The sequence below is a fragment of the Thamnophis elegans genome, chromosome 9, assembly GCF_009769535.1.
Source record: "Thamnophis elegans isolate rThaEle1 chromosome 9, rThaEle1.pri, whole genome shotgun sequence".
In the NCBI taxonomy this organism is placed as follows: Eukaryota; Metazoa; Chordata; class Lepidosauria; order Squamata; family Colubridae; genus Thamnophis; species Thamnophis elegans.
The window spans coordinates 4,867,592-4,880,914 of record NC_045549.1 but is presented as its reverse complement, the minus strand read 5'-3'; the positions used below and the strand labels follow the sequence as shown (position 1 = coordinate 4,880,914).

Sequence of the window (13,323 nt, the reverse complement as noted above, 5' to 3'; positions counted from 1 at the left end):
GGAGGCTTATTATCTTCTCCTATGAGTCTGGGTAAAAATTTAAAAAAAAAAATCCTTTAGAGGCAAAGTGTTTTGCTGAACACAACTTAGCTGTCTGGCTCGTAACGGTTCAAAACGAAATAGGGGAAGCCAAAGACTCATTGACTGCAAGGTATTTTTTTCCCCCTTATTCTTTATTCGAGTCAACCCTTGCAATCATTCATCGCAGGTAGGATTCCAATTTCTCATTTCGGCTGAGCTTTTAACCTTGCTTATCAACCATCTTTCCCCTTGAACTGTGTTCACTGAAAGCATCAGAGGTGACATGCCAGGGACTATGATCTCCTTGGCTGATAAAATAATCCAAACAGGGATGGCATCAAAGCAGGGAGATTAAAGGTCTTAGCTCAGTGACTAAAATGCTGAGCTTGTCGATCCGAAAGGTTGGCAGTTTGGCGGTTCGAATCCCTAGCGCTGCGTAACGGAGTGAGCTCCTGTTACTCGTCCCAGCTTCTGCCAACCTAGCAGTTTGAAAGCATGTAAAAATGCAAGTAGAAAAATAGGAACCACCTTTGGTGGGAAGGAAACAGCATTGCATGTGCGTTCGGCATTTAGTCATGCTGGCCACATGACCATGGAGACGTCTTCAGAAAGAGCTGGCTCTTCGGCTTTGAAACGGAGATGAGCAACGCCCCCTGGAGTCAGGAACAATTAGTACATATGTGCAAGGGGAACCTTTACCTTTACAAAACCTTAGTTGTGGCGAAACGTCTTTCAAGAGTAACAATTTAGCAAAACGGGCAATGTAGCTTCATTAGGGCATTTTTTCACAGATCTTAAAATATATATTTATCTTTCTTCATAGCATCATCCTAAATGACTAGGACAAATTAAATAAATAAAGGAGCAGAGGGTGACATGTGCTAGGAATATAATCTAACGGTTGGGTTGGCAATATATAAATCATGTAACAATGTTGTACCTGTTTCTTTAAATCATACTGTAAAATGTGATCGGTTGCTGTTTTCCTCTATCGGCCATAAGAGGGAGCCAGAACGACTGTTAGCTCTCTCTGGTTCGTTAGATGCTGGGCTGATCTGATCTGAGTGTTTTGGAAGTTTCGAGAGCTATTGTAAGTATTGCAACTGCTAACAAACTTTGAGTACCGGACTGTTTGTATGATTATGGACTAACTGAAAGACATTGATGACGGACTGACTTATCCGTGTATGACTTGGACTGTTTGATGGATTCTGATACCTCTATTTCCACGAAAGTAAAAGCCTATTTAAACTGCAGTGTCTCTGTATGCTGGTTGGTGTGTTCTCCAACAAAACTCTCACAACGCTTCGCTGAACATACTCGTTCTCCCAACGGGGAGCTTACTTAACAACATGATAGCAGTCTTCCAATCTAAGGGGCTGCCACAAAAAGAGGAGTCATGGAGCAAAGCATAATGGAATATTTCTTTGCAAGAATTGTGAAAACAAATTCCTCTGGATTTTTTTTTTAGAAAAATTGAGTACCTGACTATCTATAAAATACCGTATCAGAACATAATCCAGAAGTTGTGAATGCTCCAACATGGAAGTTTTTAAGAAGACAACCATTTGTCTGAAGTGGTATAGTATAGGATCTCCTGCCTGAGCAGGGGGTTGGACTAGAAGACCTCCTAGGTCCCTTCCAACTCTGTTAGTCTGTTATAATAGAAATAATATCGTGTGTGAGAAGAAAAGAGGACATGAAAATTATTTTTATCCCATCGTGGAAGTATGTGCAAGGGAAAACAAAATTATTTTAAAGTAGTTTTTAGTTATGTGATTCTGTAACCGTGTGTGCTATTATGGAAATGGAAATTTAGCCAGCTCAAGTTTGATGTAAACCACTTTGGGAATGTATTGATTACAAAATTACCTTGTCGGATATTGCTTTTTCGTGCATTCAATTTCCTCCTGCTTATTTCACTTGACTCGGAGGCCTTAAGTGATATGTGCCAGTTTCCGAGCACTAAAAATTAAGTAGATCTCCAGAGCCGTATCCCTATTTCACCACGGACGTTAATGAATTGAAGTTAAGATGGATTCACCTGTGCTAAATTAGGCGTGGAAATTTTATTCAACATCCAAACTCAAGTTGGAGGTACATCTTAAACCACATTACATTTGCCTATTTTAACAACGTGCTTCATTTCATGAACCCCCCCAAGTAAAAAAAAATGATTGACAGCAGCTCCCATATCATTCTGTTGGGGTTTTGTCAGGCGCAAAGAATCAGGACCTTGCCATAAAACTCCAGTTAAGCTGGTTAATGCTCATGCCTATACACAAGAATCAAGTCAACTAAGGATCAGCACTAAATTGGAGCTAGATAACAGTTAATAGAACCCAAGAGGGGTTTGACTTTGACCACTTGTGCACACATAGGAACTCCAGGGCGATTCCTCTCTTGACTCCTCCCCCCAGCCTCTGCCTATCTTTCTCCTACAGCTTTGTGCCATCCAGAGTTTTCGTGTTGCCAAGAGCCGGGGTGTCAAACTCAATTTCATTGAGGGTTGTGTTTGACCGGGGGGGGGAGTGGGCGTGGCCAGAGTGGGCATGGCCAGCTTGACATCACTCATGTTGGGGGCATCTGTGGTAGCCCGAGTGCTCTGCCAGAGAAAACGGACTCCCAAGCTCCATTTTCAGCTGCGACGGCCTCCTGCAACCTTCTGCCAGCGAAAACAGAGCTCAAGGGACCATGTTTTCGGCTGCGGCCTAAGCTCCATTTTTGCTGGCAGAGGCACCGTAGGCCAGTCCTTCACTACTTCCAGGATCTAATCAGGCTTTAAATCACTAGTAAAAAGGCTTTATTTAAATCAACTCGATTTAAGTCATCTCTGTCCCACAGCGGTGCCTCCTCTGAGCCGCTGCTGACTCATTGAGAGTCCCAACATGGCAGAATATACAGCCTCGTGCTACTTCACTAGGCTCCATTTCATGCTGAATAAACCAAATTATTAATGTATCTTAAGATAGAAAACTACCTTTAAATAGTTTGTTTTTACTCCAAAAGCATTTTCTTAAAATAAATTTGATAAAAATATAAAAAAATCCAATTTAAAATTTAAAAAATCCAATTTAAATTTAAAAAATCCAATTTAAATTTTAAAAATCCAATTTATTTATTTACTTATTTATTTAAATCATCGGTTTTTATCCACCCAATCATGAAAGCAAAGGAGAAGGTGGAAGCGATAGGAAATCCTACTTTTGCCAGATCCACCTGCCCCTGCTTTCCACTATCTTGTCCCAGTCATCAGACAGCCTACACAAACCAACTAAGGAAGACCACCAAACCACTTAATCTGTATGGTAGAAAGTCCACTTCCAGTTTCTCAAAACCTATTATAACAAAATAAACGAGGAACTTTGCCTAGATTTCTTCATTTTCCTCATCCCTTCCTTTTCCTTTTAGGTTGTGCCAGCTAAATGGGAGTCCCTAGGCAATCTTGCCTAGTGTTAATGAGTCAAGAAAATCCAGGCTGTTCAGATGGAAAACCAGCAGGAAATTGCAGATTTTTAGTCTGACTGAGGACCTGCAAAAAGGAACCACACATGTTCCTCCCATACTGTTTTACCAAGAAAACTACATGAAGGTCTCCTCAGGGTCTTCAGAGAGAAAGCTGGACCTGGAAGAAATTCTTGTTTTCGTCCATAGACTCCCAAAACAGCTGGATTTATCTTTAGTCTTTGCGAGCCATTTCAGGGTTCTTTGAAGCTCAATAGGAGACAAAAAACTGTGTGCATAAATTATGAAATGGACACTGATGAGCAACATATGGAAGCCCTAGTGTTTCTTTTGCAATCTGCCCAGAAACCGAAGTCCTTTTTTTTCTCCATCCATCTGCTGTTCCATCTCTTTCTGCACAGTATTCTCAACTTCCAAATTATGGTTCTTTCTTTCGACTGGGGTCATTTCCAACATTATATTCGAGCCAACAGTTACAGAAAAGTATAGATAAGGCCGAGGAACATCATTCAGGTCAAACTGGACTGAAGAAGTTAGTGGCTGAAATCTCCTGGCTTTTGCAATCTGATGACACCTTTTTAAAAAAAGGTAAAAGTTCCCCTTGCACATACGTGTTAGTCGTTCCCGACTCTAGGGGGTGGTGCTCATCTCCGTTTCTAAGCCGAAGAGCCAGCGCTGTTCGAAGACGTCTCCGTGGTCATGTGGCCAGCATGACTAAACACCGAAGGCGCACGGAACGCTGTTCCCTTCCCACCAAAGGTGGTTCCTATTTTTCTACTTGCATTTTACGTGCTTTCCAACTGCTAGGTTGGCAGAAGCTGAGACAAGTAACGGGAGCTCACTCTGTTACACGGCGCTAGGGATTTGAACTGCTGAACTGCTGATCTTTCTGTTCAACAAGCTCAGCGTCTTAGCCCCTGAGTCACTGATGACACCTTATTTCTTCCACGTGACCATGAGGATGCTGCAATAGTCATAAATGGGGGGAAACAGTCATAGGTCACTTTTTTTGAGTACCATTGTAACTTTGAATGGTTATTAAATGAACAGTTGTATGTTCAGTACTATCTGTACTCAAGTAAGGACACCGAAACAATCTACATTTGGGGGTTGGACTAGAAGACCTCCAAGGTCCCTTCCAACTCTGTTATTCTGTTCGTATGTGTTTCTATCTTCCTAATGGAATGCTCACCTATTTTCTTATGCTTTCCTTTGTACGATTATAAGTCTAATTTAGGAGCGACTGAAAGGCAATGTCAGTGAGTCAACTTTCCTAACTATGATTAAAAATTAACTAACGGAAGTTAGGAATAATATTGCCTCTATTTCAACAGGGCATTTGCATTCACCTCCTTTGTTGCAAACTGAACAGCTCCCGTCATTTCAAAGAAATGAAACTGTCATTCCATTAAATATATTATTTGGAAGAACTTAATGCATTACCGCACATCATTCATAACCATAAGTGTTTGTATTTCTTTTCTTCCTTTCATCTTTGTGCTAAGCAAGAGTTCCATTACACTTAGGTGTTTTTTTTCATAATTTTTTATCTGGTATTGGAGCGGAGGGTGGGGGGGAGACAAGTGAGGTTCTCAAAGTTCTACAGTATAATGGCTTTAGACGGGGAGGACGGACCACCTCCCACTCCATCCTACCAAGATCTACCAAGATGAGGGTGTTTCAACCTTCCAGATTCTATCGTTGACCTTGGATGGGGCCTCCAGATTGGTACACAGTTGGGGAATCTTAAAGAGCAAGTATCATTTGTGGCTAGGAAGGTCTTTGCTCAATTCTATCTGGTGCACCAATGGTGCCTATGATGACATGGGGCATGGCACAGACAGAGAACCGGTATGAGTCCCTTGAGTGGCACCAACTTTGTCCCCAACGACGCTTTTACTCTCCAGCCTGGAAAAAAGCTCTCCCGCAAACCCGCAGATACTCCAGTCCAAATGCTGTAAGCAGAATGACTGCAATCAACTACTCCATCAGGGCAAGATAGGGAGTTCCAGAAGTGAAGAATAATTCCAACGAGGCAAGATAAGAATACAGTAGCACGGAAACAGTCAAGAGGAATACCAGGAATGCAGGCCATGGCTGGATGAATTCAGCGTTTCGTCCTGACAACCGCCCCTCCCAACTGCCTCTCCTTTAAACTCCATCCCCAGGTGTGCCTTGTGAAGGGAATCGGGGCCCTTTCCTTCCTCATAAGCCACACAAACCCACATTGATCTCTACTGCATTGAGGGGGGGTGGGCCTTGGTCTTCATCTGAACCCCCTCTCCCCTGTTCTACCTCTACACTGCTCTGCTCAGCCTGACTTTGCCCTTTGCCCAGTTTCCTCCAGAACCAATGGAGCCACGCTCCCGCTCTCCCGTCAGCTTCGTCTTCCATCTCGGTCAGTCTCCAACAGGGCATGACAGTGCCCTTTCCTAGATCAGGGGGCCCTTCGGCCAGTCACCCATGCCCTAGCCACCTAACGACTTGACTACTGCCTGTTGCTTTACATGGGGCTGTCACTGAAGACCATTTGGAAGCTTCAGCTGGTGCTGAATGTGGCGGTGTAAGCAGTAATGGGCACAGCTGTGCCACCTCTGCTTTATAAGCTGCACTGGTTGCCAATTTGGTTCTGGGTACAACTCAAGGTGCTGGTTGATAGCTACAATCCATAGGGCCTGGTTATTTGAGAGACCATCCATTTCCCATAACATCCACTTGGCTGATTTAACCCTGCAGAGGTGGCACACTCTCTTGGATGAAACAGTATCATCTCTCCAAACTCCAAAGGCAGTACTGCACCAGTGGTGGGTTCCGGATCCCGTCGCAACCGGTACGCTGCGATGGGGCCAGGTATCCACCACGTGCACACATGCTGTGCACGCATGCGCACCCACCACCCGCAATGCTTGAGCTGCTCGGCGGAGCATCGCGTAGGCGCCGTACGCTGCTAGTGCGTGCAAATGGCCCAGTTGGGTCAAATACAGCTCAGGATCGCGGGCAGGTGCGTGGGCCCTCTGAAGCACCGTACCGGAACAGGGCGTACTTCCAGCAACCCACCACCGTACTGCACGCTACTTATTCTCTGAGGTCCAGATGGCCCCCATTTCTGTTGTTTAGAAGAGTTATGAAATCATGTGTTAGGCCTGGAAGCCATATTTTGCATTGGGTCTTCCGGCCAGTCATATTTAATGCTGTGGGAAAATGGGAGGGGGCATTGTATGGCGTATGGGAGATATATAGTCAAAATAACATGCCTTTCTCAGAGAGTCAAGGACATCTTGCCCTGCACCTGGAAGGGGACGGTGCCTGATTGGGCCATGTGATGAACATGTGGGTGCTGGGCAGGGATTTTTAACTTTTGTTTGGGTGGGGAAAACCTGGAAGCTTTCAGATTCGGGTTTCTGCAGATGTGCCACAATGACATCGCTAATAAAACGGAACTCTGAGGAATTTCAAGCCTCGGAGTCTTCTCTTATTGGGGGGTGTTACTTGGAACCCTGACATCATAGGTTCTTCAACCAAGTCTCTGGTATTAATTCATCTTTTTTAAAAATCCTAGAATTTTATTTTCAAAGAACCACGTGGATTTCACCTATCAATCTTACTACTCCTGAATTGCCATCTCCGTATCTGCATATGAATACTTTGGTTACAACAGGAAAAATTTGATAAGTCATATCCACCCACCACACACAAAAATAATTTCAAACGTGCTTCTATTTGATCTAAAACATAGCTTAATCCTTTTCAGAAAACCAGAATGCCGAATGAAATTTGAAAAATACACACTATGCAGAGTACAATTAAAATCCTTATTTGACAAACCTCACCGTTCTCGTCATAAGCTGGAAAATGCAACTGCAATGTAAACCCTGATTAAAAATACAAATGTTAAAAAACATTAGCAAACAAACAATAATGCATCCGCATTCACAACTTACCTGTGTAACTAGTGGCTCCAATAATCTCTCCACAGTTAGAGTCCTGATTTCCAAACTTTTGGGATCCCATTTTAAAATGATGGGTGAAGTTGCAGAAGTCATGCTCTCTAGAACAAAAAGATAATGAGTATTATAAATCAGGCCCTGAGCCATGTTTGTATCTGAATTTTAAATCAGATGCTGGATTGATTGAAAAGACCTTCATTAACAATGGACAGCCTACTCAGTAGCCAATTCAGAAATAGCTAAGTATATTGTGCATTAGGGGAAATGTATAGGAGTTCCAATGGATATGCATTAGCTAGATTTTCCTTTCTTGTGTGTCCTTCCTTGGCTTTGGCATAGAACATTTGAAAACAAGGTTTAGTCATATTTTTATATAATCTTTCCTGTATTATACATCTTACTGAACTTTCAGAAACTGAATACACAATCGTTTTCTGCTGAAACACAGCTCTGCAATGGTGTACGGGGAAACAGCCTGAAATTGGGAGAAAAATGAATATATCAGCCAAGCCAGCGCACAGCAGCAACCCACTCCTGGTGGGAAGGTAACAGTGTTCTGTGCGCCTTCGGCATTGAGTTATGCCGGCCACATGACCACGGAGACGTCTTCGGACAGTGCTGGCCCTTCAGCTTTGAAACTGAGATGAGCACCCCCCCCCCCCGAGTCAGGAACAACTAGCACATAGGTGCAATGGGAACCTTTACCTATAGATATATAAATAGGGAAGGTACAGCCAGGAAGCAATATCCTTTGATCTTGCTTCCTCCTCCCACTTCAAAAAGAAAATACATGTATGTTCTTTGATTCTATTTTCTTTTTCTTCTGAAATCACTCTAAATCTATTGATTCACCCCTCCCTAACAATCCAGCCATTGCCACCAAACTGCCTTGTGATGCATAAAAGCTCTTCCTTACAGCCTTGTTCCTTACCTCATCAACTAATAATATGTATCTTCCCCTTGATCATCACTCTACATTATTAGAGAGCAGTTTGCAAAAACAGTGCTTGGTACTGAGTGTACCAAGAATGTTTTTCTTTCAATAAAATGTTGAATCAAAGCATGTCCATGTTCTCCTTTTTTTTTTTTTTTCATGAAACACAGATTGGTCTACTGTCAGGTACCCCAGACAAGAAGCACCAAATATGAGTATTAGCGCTACCTTTATTGTAGTTTACTTTACTTTACTTTAATTTAGTTGTTTAGTTTAGTTCAGTTCAGTTTAGTTTACTTTAATGTAAATCATACAACTTTATTGCACATCATACAACGAAACAAAATGCCATCTTCAGTGTACATTATAACTATAAAAATAAAAACACAAACACACATCCTTCACACAGCATATAATTGAAATTGAAAACCCAATATTGCACTATACCGTAGAAACCAATATAGTGACTGCCCTGGGATAGAAGCTTATTTTCCAGCCTATTTGTCGTTTTTATTGCCCTGTACCGTCTGCCAGATGGTAATAGTTCAAAAAAAAGGATGCCCAGGATGAGATGAATCTTTAAGGAAGTTTTGAACTTTCTTAAGGCAGCGGTAGGTATAAAGCTCCTCCAAAAAGGGGAAGAGGGCAACCCATGATCCTCTGGGCAAGGGTGTTGACCCTCTGGAGCGCTGTCCTATCTGCCACTGGGCAATTGGCAAACTACACACAGGCGCAGTAAGTGAAAATACTCTCTCTGGTGCAGCGGTAGAAGGTCAGCAAGAGTTTTCCATTCAATTGTTGTTTCCTGAGAAATCTCAGGTTGTATGATCTCTACTGGGCCCTTTTGACCAGGGCTGCAATGGGAGCGCCCCAGGTCAGGTCCTCTTTTACGATAACACCCAGAATCGTAAAACTGGCCACTTGCTCCACTCGGCCTTCATTGATAAGGAAGGGCTGGATGTCTGATCTATTCCTTCTACAGTCCACTATAAGCTCCTCGGTCTTATTGGTGTTCAGGACCAAGTTATTGTAAGGTTACAGGAAAAGAATCTTGCAACTCGGAAATCATTTCTCTCCTCCTCTGCTTTTACTTTCCATAAAACTAAGGAGAGTCCCGAAGGAGAGATGCTTTCCACAGCCATTTGACTTCACTGGGCTGAGATAGCTTTTACATTTGGTCGACAGTTGTATAAGACGGCGGTATCCAACATTTCTGGCTTTGTGAACCAGTGGGGAGAGGGGTTTTTGCACAAGCAGCGTGTGCCTGACCCTTTGCAGAAATGTAGGTGCGCCCATGGGTGTGCTCGCCGATCCACTATGTGGACAAGTAGAGCTGCACACATGTTCCGATTCTGAATGGGCCACAGTCTGGGGACTCGGGACCCCTGGTATAAGAGACCAGTTCAATTAAAGCACCAGGTGCCAGGCCTGCAGCCATATTTTCTGTTGGAACTTTGGCCTGTCACACTTTCAACTATTCTACTATGCATTTTCTAGTGTGGGGATTGTACGGAGTTAGATGATATGTAGCCATATCAAAATTCTTTCTAGAAAGCCAAGGTCATCCTTTTTCTCTGCATCTCTGCACCTGACCGGAATTGGATGGGTGGAAGCTGCCAGCATGGCAGTGGGAGATTGGACCATGTGATGGGCTTGTGGGTGTGGGGGCAAGATCTTAAACTTTCAACTGGGTGGGGAAAACTGGGAAGCTTTCAGATTCGGGTTTTCCCAGTTGTGCCAACATTGCTCTCTTAATAAATTGAAACTTTGAGCAATACTTTGCCTTGAACTCTGATTTAATTTTTGGATGCTATTTGGAATGGTGACACAAGGTTTAAAACAAAGAGTCTGGGAATTCTACTCCTGCTTTTTGCATGAAAGCCATCTGGTGCCTTATCCCATTTTAGGTCTGAGAAGTGGCTGGGTGACTTTGAGCCAGTCGCTCTCTCTCACACCCACCCACCTCATAGGGTTGTTGCTGTGTGGAAAATAGGAGGATCAGGGTGTGTTGGATGTGTTTGCTGCTTTGGAGTGTTTGTAAAAATACTAAAGGCGATGTACAAATAAATAATCGATCAATCGATCGATGACTCCTTCTCCTGTCTGACTAGATCATTCTCACATGCCATTACATCAATATTTATGTATCCGATAAATGCATGTGCATAGGAGTGTCACTTATCTGTGAATAATTCCATTTGTAAAACCCAGGGCCGTATGACAGTTATCAGCTGCCTTCAGAGTCAGACATCAGTGAGGCAGACGAACAGCTGGAGCCTCTTCCCAGTGTGCGCATGCGCAGAGCTGCCAGACGAAGGGAAGAGCTAAAGAACAGGGGTTGACTTGGGAGTAAGGCCACAGGTGGACGATGAATGGCCCCTCCCAGAGGAAATAACAGAGAAGCGAAAGGGGAGTGGAGTTTGCAGGAGACAATCAGTTCACTTCATTGGTTCGTGACTCTCCAAGACGCCTTGCCAAATTTTGCAGATATCGGCCTGGCAGCTCTCCAAGCCAGATAAGGTCTGTGATTGTAAATCCTCCCTTGAAAGACTTTGCTGGATGTGAATGAGCAGAATCCACAGCAAATTAATAAAAGGGGGTTTTGTCGGGACCAGAAGTTTGCTTCATGCTCTTGGGAAGCCTCGGTCAGAACAGAAGTGCAGGTTAAAAAAAGAAGTTATGATTTTAAAACACTGAAGGCAACAATAAGCAGGGGAAAAAATCCCTTGGTGAGAAGCACTTGCCATTATTTCAGTGGCAGGAAAACCACCCTCAGGAGTATAATAAAACAGAAGACGTTGACAGAGGAGGACTAAATCATCTTGTAGCGACAGAAAAAAACGTAAGAAGATGCAGCAGATGCTTCAAAAGAAGGCTTTGTATCTCCCAACTATACATTTTCATATTATTCATTACGAACAAGAACTTTTGGATGTTGGTGCATCTGCAAACAATTTCTGGGAAGCTTCACGGGTGGAAAATAATGAACATACAATAAGACAGCGGCCACTATATTCAGGAGGGGAGGAAAATCTAGTATAATTGCAAACATGTTGAAAGATATGGATAACCACAGAAATAGATTTCAAAATACTTTTTACCCAAGTATTCTATAGCAATAGCACCAGTGGTGGGATTCAGCCAGTTTGCACCTGTTCGGGCCCCTAAAATCAAATCAATATATAAATTCCCCTTCCCAGTAAGTTTGGTTTATTTATTTGTATCCTGGCTTTATTATTTTTACAAATAAGATGACAAACGTATCCAACATTCCTATTTCCCCCACCAACAACCACCCATGAGGTTGATTGGGCTGACGGACTGGCTTAACATCACCCAGGTGGCTTTCATAGTGAAGGCAGCACTAGAACTCACAGCCTCCTGGTGAGTGGCCCAAAGTCACCCATCCAGCTTTCCTGTCAAAGCTGAGACTTGAACTCACAATCTCCTGCTTTCTAGCCTGGTGCTTAAATCACTGGGCCAAACTAGCTCTGAACTTCATGGAGATACAAAAAGTAGTAGGGAGGGGGACTAGGCCACACACAAGTGAGTAGCTCTCTTATCAACTCTGGTAGAAGAACCATTGAAGCGGCTTCTACCATACTTCCACCATCCAACTTTATTTAGCGCCATATCTGAAGCCTCCTTGCTGCATAAGAACATTAACAATGCATCCTTGAATAACTTTCTTATATCCAAGTTTCTGTTAGCATTCATCATTCAACCAAAAACAATCCTTCTATAAATTAAAGCCATTAGTCCTGCCTTCTTGAATATCAGAAAAATTATTTGCCTTCTTTTATGTAGCAGCTCTGAGTTAAAAGACTTTGAATTCAACAGACTCAATTCTGCGTCATAATTGTACAACAATATTTGTATTCAATACAATAAAATAGCAGAGCTGGAAGGGACCTTGGAGGTCTTCTAGTCCAACCCCCTGCCTAGGCAGGAAACCCTATACTGTTTCAGACAAATGGCTATCCAACATCTTCTTAAAGACTTCCAGTGTTGGGGCATTCACTGTCAGGAAATTTCCCCTTATTTCTAAGCTGCTTCTCTCCTTGATTAGTTTCCACCCATTGCTTCTCGTTCTACCCTCAGGTGCTTTGGAGAATAGCTTGACTCCCTCTTCTTTGTGGCAGCCCCTGAGACATTGGAAGACTGTTATCATGTCTCCCCTAGTTCTTCTTTCTATTAAACTAGACATACCCATATTTCTGCACAAAAATAATTTTAGCAACTCTGCTGGCAATACTGCTGGCCCCGAGATGATGCAATTTTTTTTTAAGTAAAAAAATTACTTAATTGTCAGGCTTTCTAACATTGCCCCACCAACCAAACCCTCACTGGGAGAGCAATAAATTACACATTAACCCTAATAGCTAGAAGCTTTCTCACCGCCCCCTCCAAAAACAGCCAGCATTTCAGTTTGATTCATTATGGATGACAAGAGAGGAAAGATGGCAGTAACACAATGCAGGCTTTTTAATGCAGGTAGTCCTCAACTTACAACCGTTCCTTTAGTGCCCGTTTGAAGTTACAACGTCACCGGGAAAAGTGACTTATGGTTGTTTTTCACACTTACAGCCATTACAACCTGAGGGCCACGTGATCGAAATTCAGAAGCTTGGCAGCTGGTTCGTATTTATGACAGTTTGCAGTGTCCTGAGGTCACGTGATCCCCTTTTGCGACCTTCTGACAAGCAAAGTCAATCTGGGGAATCCAGATTCATTTAACAACCGTGTTACTAATTTAACAAGTACAGTGATTCGCTTAACAACCATAAGCAGAAGAAAATGTTGGCCTTGGAAATTTGCTATGTTGTTAAAGAGACATAAACTGATTGTTGAGAAGCTGAGAAACTAATTTAACTAATTTTACTAATTTAACAAATACAGTGATTCACTTAATAACTCTTACAAGAAAGGTTGTAGAATGGGGCCAAATTCACTTAA

At 42.8% G+C, this 13,323-nt stretch overlaps 1 protein-coding gene across 6 annotated transcripts in view; it reads right to left on the bottom strand.

Annotated features, from left to right (window-relative positions):
- CTNNA2 (catenin alpha 2) overlaps positions 1 to 7,529 on the bottom strand; it is a 459,621-nt gene extending 452,092 nt beyond the window's left edge. For all 6 annotated transcript variants that reach the window (XM_032224164.1, XM_032224163.1, XM_032224166.1 and 3 more), the window contains exon 1: positions 7,428 to 7,529. In XM_032224164.1, the coding sequence (XP_032080055.1) occupies positions 7,428 to 7,529 (102 nt within the window). The remainder of the gene's footprint in view (positions 1 to 7,427) is intronic.
- Between the last annotated feature and the right edge of the window lie 5,794 nt (positions 7,530 to 13,323).